This window comes from Podarcis cretensis (genome assembly GCF_951804945.1).
Source record: "Podarcis cretensis genome assembly, chromosome: 1".
Lineage (NCBI taxonomy): Eukaryota > Metazoa > Chordata > Lepidosauria > Squamata > Lacertidae > Podarcis > Podarcis cretensis.
This window is the reverse complement of record NC_137170.1, coordinates 23,758,036-23,778,860: the sequence shown is the minus strand read 5'-3', so window position 1 is coordinate 23,778,860 and position 20,825 is coordinate 23,758,036. Positions and strand designations below refer to the sequence as shown.

Sequence of the window (20,825 nt, the reverse complement as noted above, 5' to 3'; positions counted from 1 at the left end):
CCACGCCAGTGTTAAAAAACATGCAAAATTTAATTGAACTCACCATCATGCTTTTCTTTCTCAACATACAAACATGCACTGCAACAGTTCTTGATGCATTCTGCTGCCATTACTGCTTCTAACACAAGCTGGAATGCAGTCAAGAATCCAAGTTAGAAATCAGCCCTGAAAATTAACCATTGCTTTAGATGAGAATACAGGAATTGAAAAGGACAAATTTCCTTCATTTGTACAGCATTTCATTTACCCACTTTCTATGCTGTTCCATACAGTATAGTGGTACCTTGGTTTGCATACGCCTTGGTTTGCATACGTTTTGGATTACAAACATGTCAAACCCGCAAGTGCGTGTCCCAGTTTGCAACCTTTTTTTGGATTACAATCCACTTTTTTTTGGATTACGAACAAATTTTTTGAGGAAGCCCCATTGGCAAAAGCGCACCTTGGGTTACAACCTGTTTTGGTTTACAAACAGACCTCTGGAATGGATTATGGTTATAAACCAAGGTACCACTGTACTTAGAAGCACAGTGTCCTAAATTAAAACACTTGCTTCATTGGGGTTTCTAGACAGGAACTGGTAAAAAAAGCACTAGGCTTGTGCAAGATGTAACACAGGCAACTCACAGCTTTTGGTGCTACTATGCCCAATTTATCTCCTACAAGGAAATACTGTTAAATAAAATGTGCTTCTATAAGGAGATACATGTGACTTCTAAAAGGAAAGGAAAAAACTCTCTGAAATGGGTCATGTGCCTAATAAACATGCACTGAGCTATTAAGAGAACAGAAGGCCAGCTGCAGCAGCAGCAGCACACTCCAGGCATTTTTATAAACAGGTGTGAGGAATAGAAATTTCAGCTAATATTTCCTTCCTTCCTTCCTTCCTTCCTGTGCTGCAACATACTCCAAATGCACTGCTGCAGAATTCTTCTAGGGTGATGGAACTCAAACCAGGCCCACACAACCCAAGGATGGCCCTATCAGTCCAAAGCAACCAAATATCTAAAGAGAGGGAGCATCTCATAAATAATTCACAGAAGGAGCACACACAAATGCAGTGTGAGCTATGCAAAGTAATGGCCATTTCACACAAATCATCCAACATGGAGCTGTGTTCCTGTGCCATTAATTGAAAAAAGGTAAAGGACCCCTGACAGTTAAGTCCAGTCACGAACGACTCTGGGGTTGCGGCGCTCATCTCGCTTTACTGGCCGAGGGAGCCGACGTTTGTCCGCAGACAGATTTCCGAGCCATGTGGCCAGCATGACTAAGCCGCTTCTGGCGAAACCAGAGCAGCGCACAGAAATGCCATTTACCTTTCCGTTGGAGCAGTACCTATTTATCTAATTGCACTTTGATGTGCTTTTGAACTGCTAGGTTGGCAGGAGCTGGGACCGAGCAACGGGAGCTCACCCTGTCGCGGGATTCGAACCACCGACCTTCTGATCGGCAAGCCCTAGGCTCAGTGGTTTAGACCACAGCGCCACCTGCATCCCTGCCTTTAATTGTACTTAGGTGTATTTTATTGGGTTCTAGCCACTGTTTCAATCTGCTTCTTTTTTTGTCTCAGTGGTTTCCTACTATTATTATATTTTGCAGTCTTTGACTGCTTTACACTGACTGTTGTAAACTGCCTTAAGGACATTCATGTCAAAAGGTGTGATAGGATTTCTATAACTAAATGCATCAGAATGTTGAATTTTCACAATTCTAGCATAGGGACTTGACTTGGTGACCCACTGTCATGGTACGTCTTGATAGTATCAAATATTTTTCCATATCAGAATCATCCCTGCTCTCTGTTCAGGGTTTTGATATTATCCTGTCACCTGGCTGCTAGACCAAATACAACTCACATTTGTATAGATGTGAAGATAAAAAAAATGCTCTTGAGACTAAGAAATGTAAGATCAAAGTTGTTGTTTTTTAAAAAATAAAACTCCACCAGACACACTCCTAAAGAATTTAATCATTACTACTTCAATGTAGTTGGACTAGAGAGCATAAATATGTTAACAATTTCCAGATTTGTTTAGTTGGACAACAAGTTAATCAGATAAATCTGATATCAAAGCCTTAATTCCCAGATGCAAGACGCAAATATTTGAAGAGGAAAGCAAATACCTTTAACAATTAAGTAAAAAAAATGGCCATAATAGGAACCAACTGTCAAGAACATAAACAATCAAGAGCTGAACATGATCTCTAGAGAAAAGCAGGTCTGTTATTGTGGTTGCTATAAGTCAGTAATTGACTATTAGGGCTTTTGTGTGTGTAAGTCATCTTAATCTTTGAACATAACACCCCCGCAAAACAAAATACTCAGCAGCGACAATACAGTGTAAAATTACAAGTCAGCAGTCTGAAGCCTGAGGTTTATTGGGTAGTACCTCTGGTGGGGGGACGACACATCATGCTCCTTCTGGGATAGTTTGTCCACCTCTGGTCCCCACCCTGCACTCAGTTCTCACCTGTGCCTCCAAGAAGCTGTCAGCATGCAACAGCGGCCACACCCCAGAAAACAGCTTTGACTGGCCAGCTAAACCAGGTGAGAGTAGCTGATAGGTCTCAAACCCTCAATGTGTTAGGGTCTTGCCCTGCATGTGAAGATAGGCTCTGGTGGATTGAGCAGACAAGACCAATAGCAGGCCCAACAGGGAAGAAGGCAGTTTCTGCATGTGCTGCAGAGGGAAGTGAGGGGCAGATGGGGCTCATTAAACTGGGAAGGTAGCCCATCTATGAGAAGGAAAACTCTGACCCTAAACCTCTGCTGCTTTGTGGGATAACTTTGGGAGAAGGAAAGGCTAAGGAGTATAAACCCTACAGAATTCCGGAGTGGAGTCCCCAGGATGGTTGGGTGGTGCCTTGTACATCTCCTTCTGGAGACTCCTGCAGCCAAGCTGGTGCCAAACATATTGCTCTGCTTTCCTTTGGACCACATCAGCAAGGCCAAATAAGTTATACAGAGCTTGGATTCCTCAGCAAGATGAGCCGATTTGCCACTATTTTATCCGATGGTATTCACCCAGAGAAATGTCGGTCCTGTGCTAACAACGCAATAAGCCTAATTAGGCCCATGTGTTGGACATTCTCTACCACTGCCACAAGCCTAGTTCAGACTTCTCTGAACTGTTTCACATGTAGTGGCCTGAGCAGTACCAAGGAGGCAGCTGAACAGAGGAACACCTGAGCCATCTCCTTGCAGTTGCTACTGATATTTCTCAGCACCAATTTGCACAAGAGTGCCAATAAATTCTTGCAACAGCTATGGCCACACAAATCACTGCCAGAAAGCGGATATCCTGCAATTAACAACTTTTCTTCTACGTGTACCAAAGCTAAACAGAGATAACCATTACATTTTTTAAAAAAGTGTAAATACAATAAAACAACCATATAATAATAATAATAATAATAATAATAATACATTTCTTGTGTCATTTGAACACCACTTTAAAGACTTCTTCTTCTTCTTTTTTGCACAATGGCAAGAAGTTAAGCTCCAGAATTTCTGTCTCTCAACACCTGCATTCTGCATCCACAGAGAGATTCGGGTTGTAAAACGAAAGACGTCAACAGCCCAACTGTTAACGTTAACTAAATACACGAGTTATGCCCAAACAAGATAAACGACTGTTTGTGAAGTGGAAAAGTATTTGAATACCTGTATACATAATACTAGGCTCAACCGGTAAGAACATGTGCTTCAGGGAGTGAGGGACAGAAATTCTAGCATTTGTTTTACGGGATTGGCGGGGTCGGGGCTGAACACAAACCTAACGTACAACAGCAGAAACAGGGAGATTGGTTCTCTGGAATTTGCCTACTGCTACCCTGCCAGAGGAGCAATGTACCAGCATGCATTTCCTTGGAATCCTGATGATCAAGCTGCGTAAGAACAGTCCTATTAGATCAAACTAGAGGTATACGTAGTTCAGCATAATGTTTTCCCACAGCAGTTGTTAGAAACAGAGATATGAAAGCCAGGAGCTAAACGGCACCTTAAACCTAGGTTATGGGTGCAACAATGGAATGGCTAGGTGCCCTTTTTTAATAACAAGAATAGAAAGCTGATAATAAATGAAAATGTTATGTTCATTTTTCACATGGTCTGGTCCTTCCCCTGCCTGCCCCCCTAATCTTCTTAAGAGGGTCTCTTCTCCAGTCTTCGGAGAGTGGCTGGAAGTGGGGAGGTAGAAAAAGGTCCTCCTTTCCTTCCACTCTGCAGTTTTAATCTGACGTCTTATGTGCAGCACTACGCCCAGAGCTCAGAAACTGCTCGCGCTAATGAAACTTCTTGTCGCAAAGTGCGCCTTGAGCAATGGGAGTTTTGAACACTGCCCCACAGAGACAATCTAGGGAAGCACGCATGCAGGACAGGAGTGTAATAACCATCTCCTTCTCTTATCAAGAAACATTACCCCTCTCTCTCCCTGAAGGTAATGTTGCTGCAGGGGGGAGGTTATGTTTGAACAATCAAAGGTCATGCTCTTTGACCTGCTCTGCCCCATCCTTCTACTTGAGACCAATATCTCTTTGATATTTTGAGTGGGGTGGGCAGGGGTGAATTTTACCTTTAGGCAGGATAGATTATATTTGGCTTTTAACTGTTGCTTTTTAAAATGATGTTATTGGGATTTTTTTGTGTCTTCAGTTTGTTATCTTCAGGTGTTCCTTTAATTTCTTATTTACATTAACCATTGTAAGATGACTTCGGGGTCCTTCTGGCAAGAAGGGAGCACAAAAATAAGCTCTAAATTAATTGGTTTATCATGACCAGTGGCCATCGATAGTTTTAGCCTCCATGGATTTGCGTAACCGTGACCTTTTTTGTAAACTTAAGAAAAATCAAACCTTTTCTTGTGGGGTGGTTGCTCCAGCCCCGTGACCATTTTGTCTGTCCTCCTTTCATTTTTAAATTTAAAAATAAGGGTTATTTCTGGTTACTTCCTTATGTCTGGTTGTTCTTTGTGCTTATTTGATAGTTAGCCATCCTGAACATTAAAAAAAGAAAGGCAAGCTATAAATATTAGAAACAACAACAAGGGACAGGGAGGTGCGCGTGCTTTATTACCAGATGCAAAAAAAGCAGTCAGTCAGGATATGCCATTTCAATCTGGGTGGAGTTTGCTTCCATTTCACCCTCCTGTTTTTTAAAAGGCCTTATTGTGCCTTAAGTTCCTTGAAGTGTATATCCATGTCATTCCTCTCCCTTGTTCAAACAAGATACGCTGAATGTATTCCCTGTCCTCATGTTTTCTACTACACCCGTGGTATTATTACCCCTTATTAGGTAGATTAGCTTGCTGTTAACCTCTGCCTTGCCCTAATCCTATGCAACACTACCCCAATTGTTCAGCCTGTCCAACTCAGTTCCATCTTCTCCTGCATCATCAGGTCATAGGCTCCAGAAGAATTTGATCTACCCTGGCTTCCCTCCATGCAAAGCCCACTCTCTTAACTAACGTGAATTATTCTGCTTTTGATGAGTTTCAGTGGCGACTTCACTGCCTTAGGAAATATAAGTGACATTCTGCTGAAATGCTTGTAAGTTAAAAAGGTTTCACAGATGGTTTAACCTAATTCAGACAATAGCAGGACAATTTCAGCTTCTGCTGTAGAAGAGCTTCTACTGTAGCTCAAAGCTGCAAAACAAACTGATGGAGATTTGGTTGTGACTAACCTTAGCTAGATCATGGCTCAAAGCAAAAACTACAAAACCCATATTTTTCAAAAAACAACAACACATAGTAGGGTGTGTGGCTAATTAATTAATTATCATTTGCAGGGGAAAACCCCCACAGGCTTCTCCAATGGAAAAAGATCCCAGTACACTATTGCTACTTAGGTGTTCGAATAATTTTATTGGGAGAGAGAGCCTACAAGCAGTAAATCAGAAGGTGTTGCACAAAGAATGGCAGCAGTAAAAAAAGAAAAAGAAAAAGGCAGAACAAAAAAAGTACTGGAATGTTAGTTATTTCTTAATACAGGCAATATAGGTAAAGGTAAAGGTAAAGGTACCCCTGCCCGTACGGACCAGTCTTGACAGACTCTGGGGTTGTGCGCCCATCTCACTTAAGAGGCCAGGGGCCAGCGCTGTCCGGAGACACTTCCGGGTCACGTGGCCAGCGTGACAAAGCTGCATCTGGCGAGCCAGAGCTGCACACGGAAACGCTGTTTACCTTCCCGCTGGTAAGCGGTCCCTATTTATCTACTTGCACCCGGAGGTGCTTTCGAACTGCTAGGTTGGCAGGCGCTGGGACCGAGCAGCGGGAGCGCACCCCGCCGCAGGGGATTCGAACCGCCCACTTTCTGATCGGCAAGTCCTAGGCGCTGAGGCTTTAACCCACAGCGCCACCTGCGTCCCACAGGCAATATAGGCACATGATTAAACTACATGATCTGGCATAGATGTAACCTTCAAAAACACTTATAACTCAACTCAACTCAGTTACTGGGAAGGCATTCTGGGGCAATGAGCAACTGTAAGATTGTTATATTTCTCATATATTACACTATATGAAGGCAGTTGGAATACTGGCCTTTATAGGTCTGCTGATCCTTATGCCTTGTTATGCAAGCAAGCAAGCCACTAACTAACTTGGGCTAGGAACTAACTTCCTCTTTGGGTTGCTTATTGCATAATTACCTGTTACGGTGTTCTATATTTTCCCTCTCATATTCCTCATAATGGTCTTTGCCAAGAAATGAAATATCAGGAGCGGGTTCTTCAGTTACTATGAATACCACAACTTCTTCAAATACCTTCCTCTTTTCAGTTTTAGGGGGTCTGAAATTTTTCATGTCCCACTTTCTGAAAGATTAATTTGGATTCCAGCATTTTCCTAATTTGTAAACTGTCAAACCGAAAACAGCTCAGCAAGACCTTCAGGTTTTTGTTGCATGCATGGGACTGCAAGACACTGTGTGTATGCTAAAACATTTTTCACGTCAAAACCATGGCTGCATCATAGAATTGTAGAGTTGGAAGGGACCTGAGGATCATCTAGTCCAACCCCCTGCAATACAGGATTATGAAGCTATCCTATATGGGGATCGAACCTGCAACCCTGGCATTATCAGCACCACACTCTAACCAACTGAGCTATCCAGGCTGAAGAGGAACATTCTCGCCTGGCGTCTAAAAATATGCAATCAGTCACATCATAGTTCTTTGCAAATAACACCCTCAATTTGCAGAATCAGGTCCCAAGCATTTTCATATATAACTGCAAGTACTCTAGTTATTTATTAGAACACTACTCATATGAATAGACAAGTGGGGAATCCAAGAATTTGTAGCACATTCCCTCATTCATAAAAGTAGTGATTTTTAAGACTTGTGCAAATTGTAAAAACCGGCACAGGATCTTTCTTCTCAAGTGTATCTATATAAGAAATATGTAACTGTGCGGTATAAAGTAATTGACAGATAAAGTACAGTGAGATTAATTGGAAGTCATTTTTAATTCTTTTCTGTTTTATAATTGTTTTCAGTCTCAGGAGTATAAAGGATGTTAGCTATACTAATTTTGTTGTTCCTTATATTGTGGTTGTTTGTTTGATTGATTTTTCTATTGTTTGTTTGATTATATGTTTGTTTGTTTGTTTGTTTGTGTGTTTGTTTTTCCATAAATGTATTTATTTTAAATCAATAAAGGAAAAAACAAACAAACATAAAAGTACCAGTAGTGATTTTTAAGACTTGTGCAAATTGTAAAAACTGATACAGGATCTTTCTTCTCAAGTGTACCTTAGGTTCACGAGTAGAGGCTTCTCATGAAGTGTGTTAAGTTTTTGAGTTACTCAGAGCACTTCTGAATCACAGTGCAAGGTCAGAAACGTTCGCCTAACTTGCATTCTTAAACCCCAAGTTCAGGAGAAGGGATGGGGCTCATCATCCTATGCTCTCCAGAAAGGGAAGGGATACTTGCCAGGATGAGCATGGCGAATAAATTTGTAGCAGTGAACCAAGAATGTCTGCTAGCAGCATATTGGCCATAGTCCAATCTTGATTAAAAAGCCACATCATAAAGAATGTCACATGCCATGAATGTCAGATTCAATGGGTTATCTCTCCATCAGCTTACAGTCACTTGGTTTGTGATTATGGGGTGTGCACCTGTGAAACCAAATACCTACAAGACTATGCAATCAGTGCACTTGCATAGGACCAATAGGAAGCAAAAACAGCTTGCTATGGATCCAGCTAGCACCCCAAGTGGGACATTTAAATGTTTGTAAAATATGTCATCTGTTTCCAGACCTCAATGTGTCTATACACCCTCCTTTGTTTTGTTTCTTTTTACTTGCAGTACACTGATGTTTCGTCTCGGCACACATAATTTTATAAGATTCACAGAGGTAAACAAGAATAGTCTGAACACAGAGGTCTTGTCCCATTGTGAGAAACAATATATTTTAGGGCCAGTCCTACTCTAAATTTCTAGTTAGTAATGCAAGAGCAGGGGTGAGGGACCTTTTTCTGGCAAGTGTGTTGGATCCTTACTTCCATCCATCTCTGTGGGCCATTCTGACAGGTTGTTGCCCACCTGTGAATCATCTGGCATCTCTGTGGTGTCAAGTGTCAAAGGTGCCATTACTCTGCATTCCACCAGGAAAAAACAAAGCACTGCTCACATCTGACATTATATCTGAAAAATACCGTCGGCTGGATTCATCACACAGTTCTGGCCACTCTCAACTGGGGCTTTATCAAGTTTTACATTTAAAAGGTCAAAATAGAATCAAAATTATTTCTGGGCCTTTAAAATGAGAAGAGAAAACTTGATGCACTGGGTAACCATAAAACAAAAACGTCAACATTTTTACAAAGCAGAGATTCTTTGAGAACAGCAATAAACCAGAGTCCTTTCACGTATATCATGGTTTAAAGGAAAAAAAAATTCCCGTAAAAAATTCCAGAATGCAGACGCTCAACATCACAGGGCAAGAGGGCCAAAGGTTAATAATTTTTAACCCCAAGGCAACTGACAGCATTGTGTTAGCCTAATTTTGCCAGTGCAAGAAGTACCAACAAAATACTTGAAAATGCTAAGGAGCCTAGTAACAACTATCAGAGTTATCCCATACACACTTCTAATGCTGCATTAGGCAAACACCCAATTCACGTACTACAATTTATTCTGCTGATAACATTGTTCCCATAACTTGCAAATACATTCATTCAGTTGGATAAGGAAGCATGCAGAGGAAGTGGCAGGTGTGGTAAATGGAAGTGAATGCATCTGTTATGCTTCATAACATGTTAACTTTAATTTAGGTGAATTTAGGCTGGCTCAAAGGGCCCAGGTGGCGCTGTGGGTTAAAGCCTCAGCGCCTAGGACTTGCCGATCGAAAGGTCGGCGGTTCGAATCCCTGCGGCGGGGTGCGCTCCCGCTGCTCGGTCCCAGCGCCTGCCAACCTAGCAGTTCGAAAGCACCCCCGGGTGCAAGTAGATAAATAGGGACCGCTTACCAGCGGGAAGGTAAACGGCGTTTCCGTGTGCGGCTCTGGCTCGCCAGAGCAGCGATGTCACGCTGGCCACGTGACCCGGAAGTGTCTCTGGACAGCGCTGGCCCCTGGCCTCTTAAGTGAGATGGGCGCACAACCCCAGAGTCTGTCAAGACTGGCCCGTACGGGCAGGGGTACGTTTACCTTTACCTTTAGGCTGGCACAAAAGTGATTGGAATGTTGATGGACACCTTGATTTGAATGGCAGCAGTGAACACTAGAAAACAAGAAGAGCCTGGTGGATCAGGCCAACAGGTGATCTAGTCCAGCATTCTCTTCTCACAGAAGCAAACCAGGTGCCTATGGGGAACCTGCAAGAAGGAACCTGTGTGCAACATTCTTCCTCCTGTGGTTTCCAGCAACTGATATTCAGAAGCATATTGACACTCCAACAGGGGAGACAGAACATAGCCAACATCATTTGTAGGCACTGATAGACTTATCCTACATGAATTTGTCTAATCTTCACAAATTCCATAGTTAAACTCTGTGCTTTGTGAGCAAGTACTCTGTTTGTATGTCCAGAATCCTCACACGTTCAGCTTCTTTGAATGTCCCAGAGCCCTGGTGTTATGAGAGAGGGAGAAAGGTTTTTCTCTAATCACTTTCTCCATGCCATGCATAATTTCCATCGTGTCAGCTCTTACTGACATTTCTCTCTAAACAAAAATAGTCCCAAATGCTGTAAGCTTTCCTCACTGGGAAGCCACTCCATCTAACTCTACAATATCCTTTTTGAGGTAAGGCAATCAGAACAGTACCCAGTACTCTCAAGCGCAGCCACACCGTAGATTTGTTTAATGACATATTGGCAGTTTTATTTTCAACTCCTTTCCCAATTATCCCTAACATGGAATTTGCCTTTTCCACAGCAGCCACTAACAGTGCTATGATAAAGCAACCAGGACTCTACTGGTGAACCTTAATCAAGAAGACAGGAATGTGCCCAGACTTAAAGGTTACAAGGCTAGTTCGAACCAAAATGGTCTGAATTTAACGAGTTACGTCAAATGGCTAGACACACTTGAACACACCCAACTGGTCACGTGTTCAAAATGAGTGTACAGGAATATAGTCTAGGCATTGGAACAGAATGTTCTGATATCATGACTCCTCACCAATTTAATGTTGAATGAAAGACGTCTGGGCTGACAAACAAAAATATTTACGCAAGATGCATCTGTTTTGCTATTTAAAGATGCAATCCTATGCCCAGTTACTTAGTCCATTGAGCACACTGGGATTCCTTAGGAGTAAACAAATACAAGATTGCTCTGTTCTGATATCAATATCATAGAAGATATACTTCAATAACATACTGCTTATAGCTAGAACAAAACTGATAAATTGCTCTGTGCTCTAATGGGTGCTAAAAGAGTATTTTAAAAATATATATACACATATAGTGATTTACTGAACTGATGCATTTACTCTAAGAGTTCTTACCATGTAGTAGTATCAATATATATAAAAGCCAGTTCCCATAGATCATGCTAAAGCTAGAGGGTAGTGGATAAATAGAAACCAAGATGGGGCTACACATATAAGATTTGAACCCAATTTTGCCAATTCTGTAAAAATACAAGTGGCGTGCTTAGATAGGAACAATAACAAGCAGTACTCCCATTTTATAGATTGAGAAACTGAGTGTCTTGAGACAAAGACAACATAGTAAATTCATGGCAGAACTAAGAATTAGCTAAGATTCCTCCGTTAACAGGCAATTAAAGCTTTAGCTGACTAGTTTATCAATTACATCCAACTTGTAGGCCTAGATCTATTGTCCCACTGAAATCAATGAGAGAAGTTAGTTGTGACTCACTTCATCATAACTGATTTCAACAAAATTTTAGCAAAACTAACAGCATCTGGATTGAATTCCAGCATTTAGAGAAATGCAGGGCACTAATTCAGTTGAACAAATGAACACAAATATTCTTCAGTAAGAGTGAGTGAATTTTGTTAACATTACATTTGCTTTAATATATTTGCCAGGGTTTTTAGCAGGCAGAGGGGCTGAATACATCAACTGCGAGGAATTAACATTGCACTCTGGACACTTTACAGAGAACTATCACGCATACTTTCGGGATCTGAGTTTCAAACAATTCTGCTTTAATCAGCACAGCTGGATGAGGAATGAATGGGCAAGATCAACGAAAGTGCCAAAGCACGAACTTTCACTAAAGCACCAAAGAGGTAGTTCCTGAAAACCAATACTCTCCCTACTAGGAGTCACCTGCCCCACTTAGGATCAGTACCTTGCCTTCGGGCACATTTTCCTCTAATAGCTTCCCGACAGGCGGAAATAAAACAGATAATGATGCTGGGGAAACTCTGCAGCTCTTGAACTTTAGGCCTTTCAGACAAAAGCAGATTTGTTGTTCTTGGGGTTTTTTTAAGGCCACCTAGCCCCATCCCCTTCCAGCCGCCCCACATTCAGAAGACGTGCCACTATCCGGGGAAGCTGCCGTTTGGCCCAGATGGGCAAGGGGTCTACCTCAGCAGCGAGGCCACTCCGGCCAGGTCCCTTCATCCTCCTCCTCCTCCTCTCGCTTTCTTTGCTCCCTCGGGACGGTCCTGACCGCACTCCAGCGGACGACTCAGCCCCTCTGTGAGGCAGAAGCGCACCTGGCTGGTCCCCGGGGCGCGCGCGCGCTAGGCGGCCGCTATCTCCAGCTTCCAACCAGATGAGGGACACGGGGTCGACGACGACGACGACTTACCCCCCTCTCCCCACGAGGAGCAAAACCGGCTCCAAGACACCAACTTTCCCCGGGCGAGGGGAGGAGAAAAAGGAGAGGACCGCGCGCACGCGCGCCTTGGAGAGGAGCGACTGCCCCGGGGCGGCTCCAGCTTCTCCTCACCTCCGCTCGCCTTTCCTTTTTCCTGCCCGGCTCAGTTTAATTGGGTTCCCGACTCCGCCCGCGAACGCGCACCTCTGAGGCGGCTTTATGCACCTCTCCCTTCCTCTCCTAAAACCGACACCTGCTGCCTTACGCTGCGCGCGAAACGCTTTTTGCCCCTGGCCCCCTTTTACGCGTAAACGCCACCAGTTCTCGGTGGCCTCCCTTCCCGCCCTTTTCTGGCGCCGAACCAAGGCGACGACCCCCCTCTTCCCAATAGGCACTTTGCAAATGCAACGGTCCTTCTGCGCGCTTGCTAGCCCTCGGCCGGGCGCAAAACTTTCCTCAACTGTCTACCTCGATAGTGTTTCCTTTCTCTTACCTAGACTCCTCAAGTCTGCACCAGCTACCTCTGCAACCTTCTGCCACATCCCATTGCTGGAAAATGTTGTTCCTCTATCGTAAGTAACGCAGCAGGTTTTCTGGCGGTTATTGGTTGGGTTTTGTTTTTTTAACTCTTGCACAGAAACGGGTCGGCCTTCCTCTTCAGGAAGCTTGCAAGCAGGTGCAGCAGGTGCTCTTCCGTTCTCTAATTGATTCCTGAGGCACGAAAACTAACTTCCTTTGGTTACCAGCCTTGGGCTTAAAAAAAGAGAGAGAGCAAAAAAACAGCCGGATGCAGTAGCCTTTCTTGTGTGCCCTAAAGCTAGACTACAGCAAATACTGTAATTTCCATGTTTGCAATATTTTGGTCTGTCCAGGCCTCCTCCTTTGCTCATGGGTGGTGAGAGGAATACTGTAAAAGGGCTTTCCCTGTTTAAATCTAGTTCAGCCTGACATTCAGCGACCAGGGGTTGGTTTAACAAAGCTGGATCACACACATGCACACCCCATGCCTGCCCAGTTATTTATAGATTATATTTTTTGTTTGGTTTCCTAATTGTAAACCCAAACTGGGAGAACCTACATAGGAAGCTGCTTTACACAGAGTCAGACTGTTGGTCCATCTAGCTCAGTATTGTGTATGCTGACTGACAGTGGCTCCCCAGGGTTTTAAGCAGGAGTCTCTCTCAGCCCTACCATGGATCTTCTGCTTGCAGGTCTCTACCTCTGAGCTAACGTTGATATTTTTATTTACACCATCTAAAAGCAGTGGCACACAGTCTGTAGCATGGACACATTCTGAGTACCACAGCCAAGGCTCATTTGTACGGTGGATTATGGTTTCCAGCAGAGATTGATGATTGATTGATTGATTTTAATTTATTTATTTCTATACCACCCTTCATCTGAAGATCTCTGGGCGGTTCACAAGATAAAAATACAGGATACAAAATAAAAAGTACAAAATAAATAGTTAAAACAAAAACAAAACAATAAACCCCCCCCCTCCACAAACACATTTAAAAGGCTGTAGAATATTAATCAGCCAAAAGTCTGGTTGAAGAGGAAGGTTTTTGCCTGGCACCTAAAGATGTATAATGAAGGTGCCAGGTGAACTTTCCTGGGGAGAGCATTCTGCAGATGGGGAGCCACTTCAGACAAGGCCCATTCTTGTGTTGCCGTCCTCTGGAGGCACACAAAGAAGGGCCTCAAGATGATGATTGCAGAGTCCAGTTTATATGGGGAGAGGCGGACCTTGAGATGCTTCTGGCGGATGACAAACTCCACCATGACAAACTCCACCAAATTTCAAACCACCTAATGGGATTATTTCTTAGAAGCATCTATAGAAACTCACTGTTTCAAAATAGCATTATAGATTTCCTGCTCAGTTTCTGTTAGCAGGACTATCCATGTGGCAATTCTATGAGGCAATATCCTGACTTGAAGACTTGTGATAGCCCTGATAATTCCGATAATTTGTCCACATGGGAGTTAACATGACTAAGGTGGTGGTCAGAAGATATAACCCCTCAGGATCCTGCCTCTAGCCAGGTGGAGGTGGCTCTCCTGAAAAACAAAAAAAAAGTTAACAATAACAAGAAATACTTACCAAATCCAACTTCCCGCCCCAATTTCACTATATCCAAGAGCAGGCCTTTAGACTTTCGCCAGATCTATTATCTTAACGAAATCTGAAATGTTAACTTTGCTTTCCTCTCATTTACTCAATATCTTAATGATCTTCTCGTCTTATCTGCAACCTTCATGCCCCAGGCTCATTTATGTGACAATGGCTACTCTATTTGACAAATGCATGACAAGACCCAAAATAAGGAAGGGATATGACAAAAATAGAATTGATGAACAGGGAAGGTCTGCTTCAAAAAAAAGGTACTCCTTCCTCATTCCTGCTCTGTGTGAGGATACACACAGCAACTTATTGTTGCTTGTCTCACCGATTCCCTTAGGTGGTTGAGTGCTATCACTGGTAGCAAAACAAGACCACTCCGACATAATAGTGATGCATAAGTATATTAAGTTGTAAAAAGAAAATAATGATGATGATGATGATGATGATGACGACGACGTTATGGGTTTGTGGGGTGCCTGGACTCCCCTTCTAATTCCTGGGTGACAGACACTGGATTGAAATACAAGCTAGGAGCCAGCCTGGTAATGCTAAAGCAGAGTTTTTAGGAGGACAAAGGAAGTGGCTCTGTGCCAGAGGATAAAGGGAGTGTGGCCCTCCCTCAGCTCAAAATTAGTTAGAAAGTTAGAACTAACTACTTTAGTTGAAGTAATTTTTACAGTTGGAAGGAGAGTAGTTGCTTTCAGGATTGCAGTTGAGGGTGATGTACGGTAGGTTGGAGGAAAAATAGTTGCAGCCTGTTGAATGCAGCAAGCTGAGCAGAGAGACAGAGGGCCATGGCTGATTTCTGCTGGTGTCCAGGACTGTGGCCATGGGAGAAGCAAGAACCTCTTGTAGTGTAATTCTGTGAGCCCCTCCATCATAGGCTTAGGTTGTATACATGTGTAAATAAACAACGAAGACAACATGGTTTCCCCTGTGCCTCATTTCCAAAGGAAACACAAAGCCCGGGTAAGCACCAGCACCCCTGGAATCTTGTGCAGCTCAGAGATTGGGGTGGTGTGCAACCAGGATCGTCTTAAGCATATCTGGCGCCGTGGTGCAATGCTCCCTCCGGTGCCCTCCCCCATTTCCCAGAGTTGTCCACCTTTTTTTTAGGGAAGACAGCACTGCTGGCAGAGCTAGAGGAGGCGGGCAGCAGCTGGAGGGCGGCTCCTCCGGCGGGGAAGAGGCGGAGGCTGGATGCGGCGCCTCCTGGCTCAGCCGGCTGCTTCATGCCACAGTGGCCATGGCAGATGGAGACTCCAGGCACAGCACTGTATTGGCGCGGCATGGCGGAAGCGGGCGAGGGCGGCGTGCTGATGCTGGGAGGCGCCGCATCCAGCCACCGCCTCTTCCCTGGCGCCCTCAGAACTTGGCACCCTGGCGCCCTGCGCCACTAGCCTCTGTGGGTAAGACACCCCTGTGTGCAACACTGGTGTTAGAAATGGGATTTGTGTTTCTTGGAAGTATGCCTGAGCCAAAAAGGGAAGAGCAGCAACACTCCTTGAGCAGCTTGAGAGAATGAAGCAGTCGCTGAGCCAGTGGTTTGATAAAACAAGCCAGCTGCTGATAGAGTGGGGGAGAGTCTTCCGTGAAGAGGGAAGCATGACTGCATGCAAGGTGGCAGCCCTGCCTGATGCGATGCAGATAGTAGCTGAAGGCAGGGGGCAAGGACGCCTCAGAAAAGTGCATGCTGGGTGGAAATGAAGAGCTGTTTCTGACATTACTTCCTGGGAGTCCACAGTTGAACATTTCACACACACACAAACCCCCATTTTTAGGAAGATACCACAGGTAGAGTTGGGACAGAATGTTTGACTTACCATTTACATTTTGCTCTCTATATACTGAATTCACACATCACACAGTGGCCTGCCATTCTTTTGGGCTGACCTGGACCAAAAGCATGCAACATGGGTCATGTAATCTCAGTTTCGAAAGCTGAGATTGCTTCCATTGATGACTGCAGTTAAATTCAGGATACTGTTCCAATAATTTCCCAGAATTTATAATTTTCTTAGCAACTTATTGTTGAAAAATTTGTTTCAGGAAAGGGAACTTTTTCAACGGGAAACCACCCACAAGCATACCTGACCTTGAAATGCTTTCATTTGTCAGAAATGATTTCCGTCACCTCGGCAAACAATCCCGGTCATGACCTGAATATCTGAAACAAACGCATTGGACATCTGGCATGGCTTCCTTGGTTGAGTCAGGCTGAAAGTGAAAATTTATATTGACGTGCAACAATACAAATGAATTGCAAAGCCATTTGAGAAAACAAACTTAACTGGAAACATTGCAGAGTCAACAAAGCAAAATTACTGTAATAAGATTCTTAAATGTGTTTATTTATGTACAGGTTTTGCTCTATCCCACAGCTAGCCAGCTTGTGTTCTGTGGGCAGCATCTAGCTCTCCAGTAGGGCTGGGTGATATCTGGTTTTCCACATCTGGTTTTCCACATCACAATATATCACCAGCTAAATATCTTGATATATCATAATATATATCGGCAGCGGCAGAAGACCTTGCTGGGCCTCCCCAGAGTGGCAGAGGGTCCCGCCATGCCTCCCTGCACATTTCCCCCGCAGCAGCAGAGGGGCTTGCCATACTTCCTCACGGTGACAGAGAGTCCCACCCATCTGAAAAGTATCTATGGTATCAGTTTGGCTGAGCTACCCCCTGGGAAGCTGTCAGTCTCCACCTTTGTTCACCCATATATTGCCTTGTTGAAACACTTACCACAATGTTATTTCAACGATTTGGTGATTTATCACACGGCCCTACCCTCCAGATGATATTGGTAAGCCTGCGAAAACCTTTGGCATGGGACAGTGTCCACAAACCCTGGGCTCTGCAGAGCTCTCAGTTCACCCCCTTCACCATATAGGAATGAAGAGAATAACCACAGCTTTTCCTCATCTCTCCCCCTTTTGAATCCTTCCTGGCAGGGTTTTTTTAAATTTTTTTTTTAAAAAGCTCATTTCTCCACCCATTGCAATTCCAGAGCCAGAGTGGATATCCTCCATCATTGTCTCTTAAGGGGTATCTTGTAATGAGCTTAAGCAACAGATCAGAGAAGGCCAACAAGTGAAATATGGGAGACGGTTAGGAAATCCTGACCACTGCCTCGTGTGATGAGTCATGTAACTGCCGTCTCTCAGGTAGGAAACTTACAGATTTGTTCTGGCTCCACTTGCCCCAGCTAGGCACAGGCTCCCCCACCCTAGACAGGAAGTAGTGTAAAGGACATCCTTTCCCAGTTGATCAACAAGGTCTTGAGTGCCAGTGCACTGCATAGTTTTGGTCCTGCTCCCAATTTGTTATCTGTGTCTGCCTTCTGGTTTGTCCTGTGATCTTGACCTCTGGGCTTGTTCTCTAACCCTGCCTTGCATGCCACAAAGTTACCAGGAGAACAATAAAACACACTGACACGAAGTATTTTGGTTTATGGGTTCAAATAGGCCACAACTTTATTGGTTACAGATGTGAGCGGTTTGGCTTAGGCATTGGCTTAGGCTATATCTTGACTCCTGCCCGTCTGCAGGGAGTCCACTTAAGGGTAAACCACCAATAAGAGCTGCCCTATGACTTACATCAAATAGGGGCACCCCAAGGGGTCCCCATAGAGGCTGTGACATGGCTCTAGCCCACGTCCAGGCTTTGGAGAGGATTCACACCCCAGATCCCTTTAACAGGATACCCTTACCAAAGAGGGGCAGGTGAAGGCAGCAACCTCCCCTCCAACCAAACAAAGGCTTACCCAATGCCTAACCTCACAAAAGCTGTGACAATTGCTACTATGTAGGCGAAAACCAAGTGGCCGGTGCCAATTTGCCAAGTGGAAAAAAATCCTACCCAGCCCCAACAATATGGCAACCGACAATTGTCCATAGCAAGGTCATATCAGAACAAAGCATGAAAAGAGGGTGGGTAGGGAGATCTGGTGGTGGAGCAAGAAAGAGGGTCCCAGCCGGCTGCACCGTGGTTAAATCGCCTGCAGCCACACCCGCCCTGCCAGCTGATTGACTGGGGCTGTCCCACAGAGGGCAGAACCCCAGCAATTATGATGCAGCTGGCCGTGATGCAGGGAAGAGGTATCGTCCCTTAGGCCAGTAAACTGTGAGACCCGGCTACCTGACCACAACGCCACCCACCAGGTGAAAGGTGGGCGGACTTCTGCTTGCGTGCCCTCCAGTTCTGCTTACTCTTCAGTCTGGGGTCCCTTTTCCTAGCCACCTGACTCTCTCCCTGGTGCTGACCACAGCCCTGACATCTAGATTTTTAAGGATCTCCACCCCTCTTGGGTGCTATAATAGTAGTGTGTGCAAAAGCGTCAGCCTCAGCTGCTGGGTTAAACAGTCCCCCATATTTCACTTGTTGGCCTTCTCTGATCTGTTGCTTAAGCTGATTGCAAAATACACCTTAAGAGGAAGACAAAATAGCAAGACATGAATGCAAGTGCATATGTAAAAAAAAAAAATCATCTTTATTCCCATAGAAATATATCTATTCCCATATATATTTCCAAGAAAAACATCTATATCTTAGGGAAAACATACTTATTTACTTCTTCACTTGTTTGTTTTTATCACACTCTATATCAAAGGTAGAGTGGAAGACTGATGTCTAAAAATAGAGTGAAAATGCAAAGTAAATCAAGGGTGGAATTCTGCTGTACAACAAATTTTCGTGTTTAATTCAGATTTTGGACAAAGTTCACCTTCACTGACTACAAAAAGAGCAGACTTTTTTCTTTTTGCAATGTCTCTTGCATTGTGTTATGCATCTGTTTACACTGCTCCAGTAATGTAAGTCGTTTTTCCTGTTATGGAAGAAGGGTCAATCCATCATAACTGCTAAGACTGGTACATGTGTATTCTGCCTCTGGGGGGAAAACCTCACAGAGCCTTGAGACTCTTGCATGAGTCTCATTTCCACTGAAATTCATCTCAAAATATACTTGCTAATTTAAAAGAATCCACAGCATTTTTCTTACTTTATGCAAGTCCGGTCTTTTAAACTTTGATATACACTTTAGATCCCACGCTTCATGAAAAATGTTACATGTGCTTGGATAATATAACTCACTTTGGATCAAAAAGCTCAAGATCTGTGCCTGTGCAATGATAACATACAAAAGACTGCAAATCACTCCCTTGATAGGGTGGTGCTCTAGTCCAAGTGCAAGCTGAATTATCTTGTACACATGGACTGCAGATCATTATTTTATCTCCTGCATGTTAGCATAAGGATTGGGCTGCAACCTGTACTACAGTCTATAGCATTTATTCTCCAAACAACTGGATAATTTGAAATTATTCAAGAAATAACTCGGAAGCATCAGTGATAACTTGATGGTGCTAATATGCCAGTCAAAATAATGAGGGACGCTGTTTCCTTGTTTGTTCTCTGATAGAAAGTAATTTTATTTGCCATGAAGGCTGTACCTTTCCAAAAGAGCAAACACCCAGCTGCCTAAAGGTGTATTCCTTTGTATTCATCTGTCAGAATAATTGTTTTGATGCATAACCTCAAAGGGGCCGGTTGTTGCTTTTAACCCAGGGATGAGCAGGTATTCATTTTGCTACAGCTGACAACGTGACTTTCAGTACGTGTGCTTATGCCATGACATAACGCGTAATGTCAGTGGGTGTTGAAAGATTCAGTCCATCGTATTCAGAGAAGAACCTTGGTTCACACTCCAGTTAAGGACTTAAGTGACTCTTTACTGCCCATTTCGCAGTCCTTGCAGTAGCTCAGTTCCTGCAAGTATGCCAACCACGGGTCTTTAGCATTAGCCAGCATTGTGCCAGGCTAGCACATTTCATTTGAACTAAAAGGAATTTGGCAATCACCTATGAGAGAGCCACAAAGGACTACAAAATAAATATTTATTTTCAGTATTGGGGCTTGACTGTAATTCAGTGATGGTGGCACATAATTTGCAGAACTTCCTATGCAGAACTTCTTATGATCATTATGATCTTTTAATCTCCGGTTAAAAGAAAGGACCATGTAGCATGTAATATGAAATAACAGCCTTCACACAAAACCCTGGAAGGAATCTCCCAGTTAGAACAGACAATGTTGACTAGATGGGCAGTCTCCTGGTATAATTCCACCAATTATAATTCCATCAAATTATAATGCTTGATATGGGTAGCATGTGGGTCCATCCATTGGGCAGCTTCCCTCCAACATGAGTAACTTCAGCTTCCATATGGGCAAGTCCATCCAGTTACAATTCCACCTATTATAATCCCACCCACTTTAAAATTGGATGTCCTTTATCCCACCTTTTCAGCAAGGTCTCAAGGTGGCTAACAAGAAGAGCATACCCAATAAAACAAGCAAATGCACACTAGCAACATGCTATAAAACAACTAGAAGCAACAGACAACATGGCAAACTCTCTTACCTTTTAGCCTTTGACTCAGCATA

The 20,825-nt window shown here is 43.7% G+C and overlaps 1 protein-coding gene and 2 long non-coding RNA genes across 6 annotated transcripts in view; 2 read left to right on the top strand and 1 right to left on the bottom strand.

The window, feature by feature from the left end:
• The window catches only part of TC2N (tandem C2 domains, nuclear), a 33,174-nt gene extending 20,326 nt beyond the window's left edge, over window positions 1–12,848 (bottom strand). The window contains exons 1-2 of one of the 4 annotated variants that reach the window (XM_079968074.1): window positions 12,745–12,848; window positions 44–128 (exon numbers count right to left, since the gene is read on the bottom strand). In XM_079968074.1, coding sequence (XP_079824200.1) covers window positions 44–110 — 67 coding nt within the window. In that variant the 5' untranslated portion in view covers window positions 111–128; window positions 12,745–12,848. Of the gene's footprint in view, window positions 1–43; window positions 166–12,016; window positions 12,230–12,744 lie in introns of those variants that run through there. The other 3 variants (XM_079968073.1, XM_079968071.1, XM_079968072.1) reach the window with 3 other exon arrangements.
• Window positions 1–20,825, top strand: part of LOC307200864 — a 345,619-nt gene that overhangs the window by 243,817 nt on the left and 80,977 nt on the right. The window lies entirely within an intron of this gene.
• Window positions 12,684–19,361, top strand: LOC307211480. The gene is made up of 2 exons (XR_013836473.1): window positions 12,684–12,823; window positions 16,498–19,361. It is a non-coding gene; the product is annotated as an uncharacterized lncRNA (long non-coding RNA).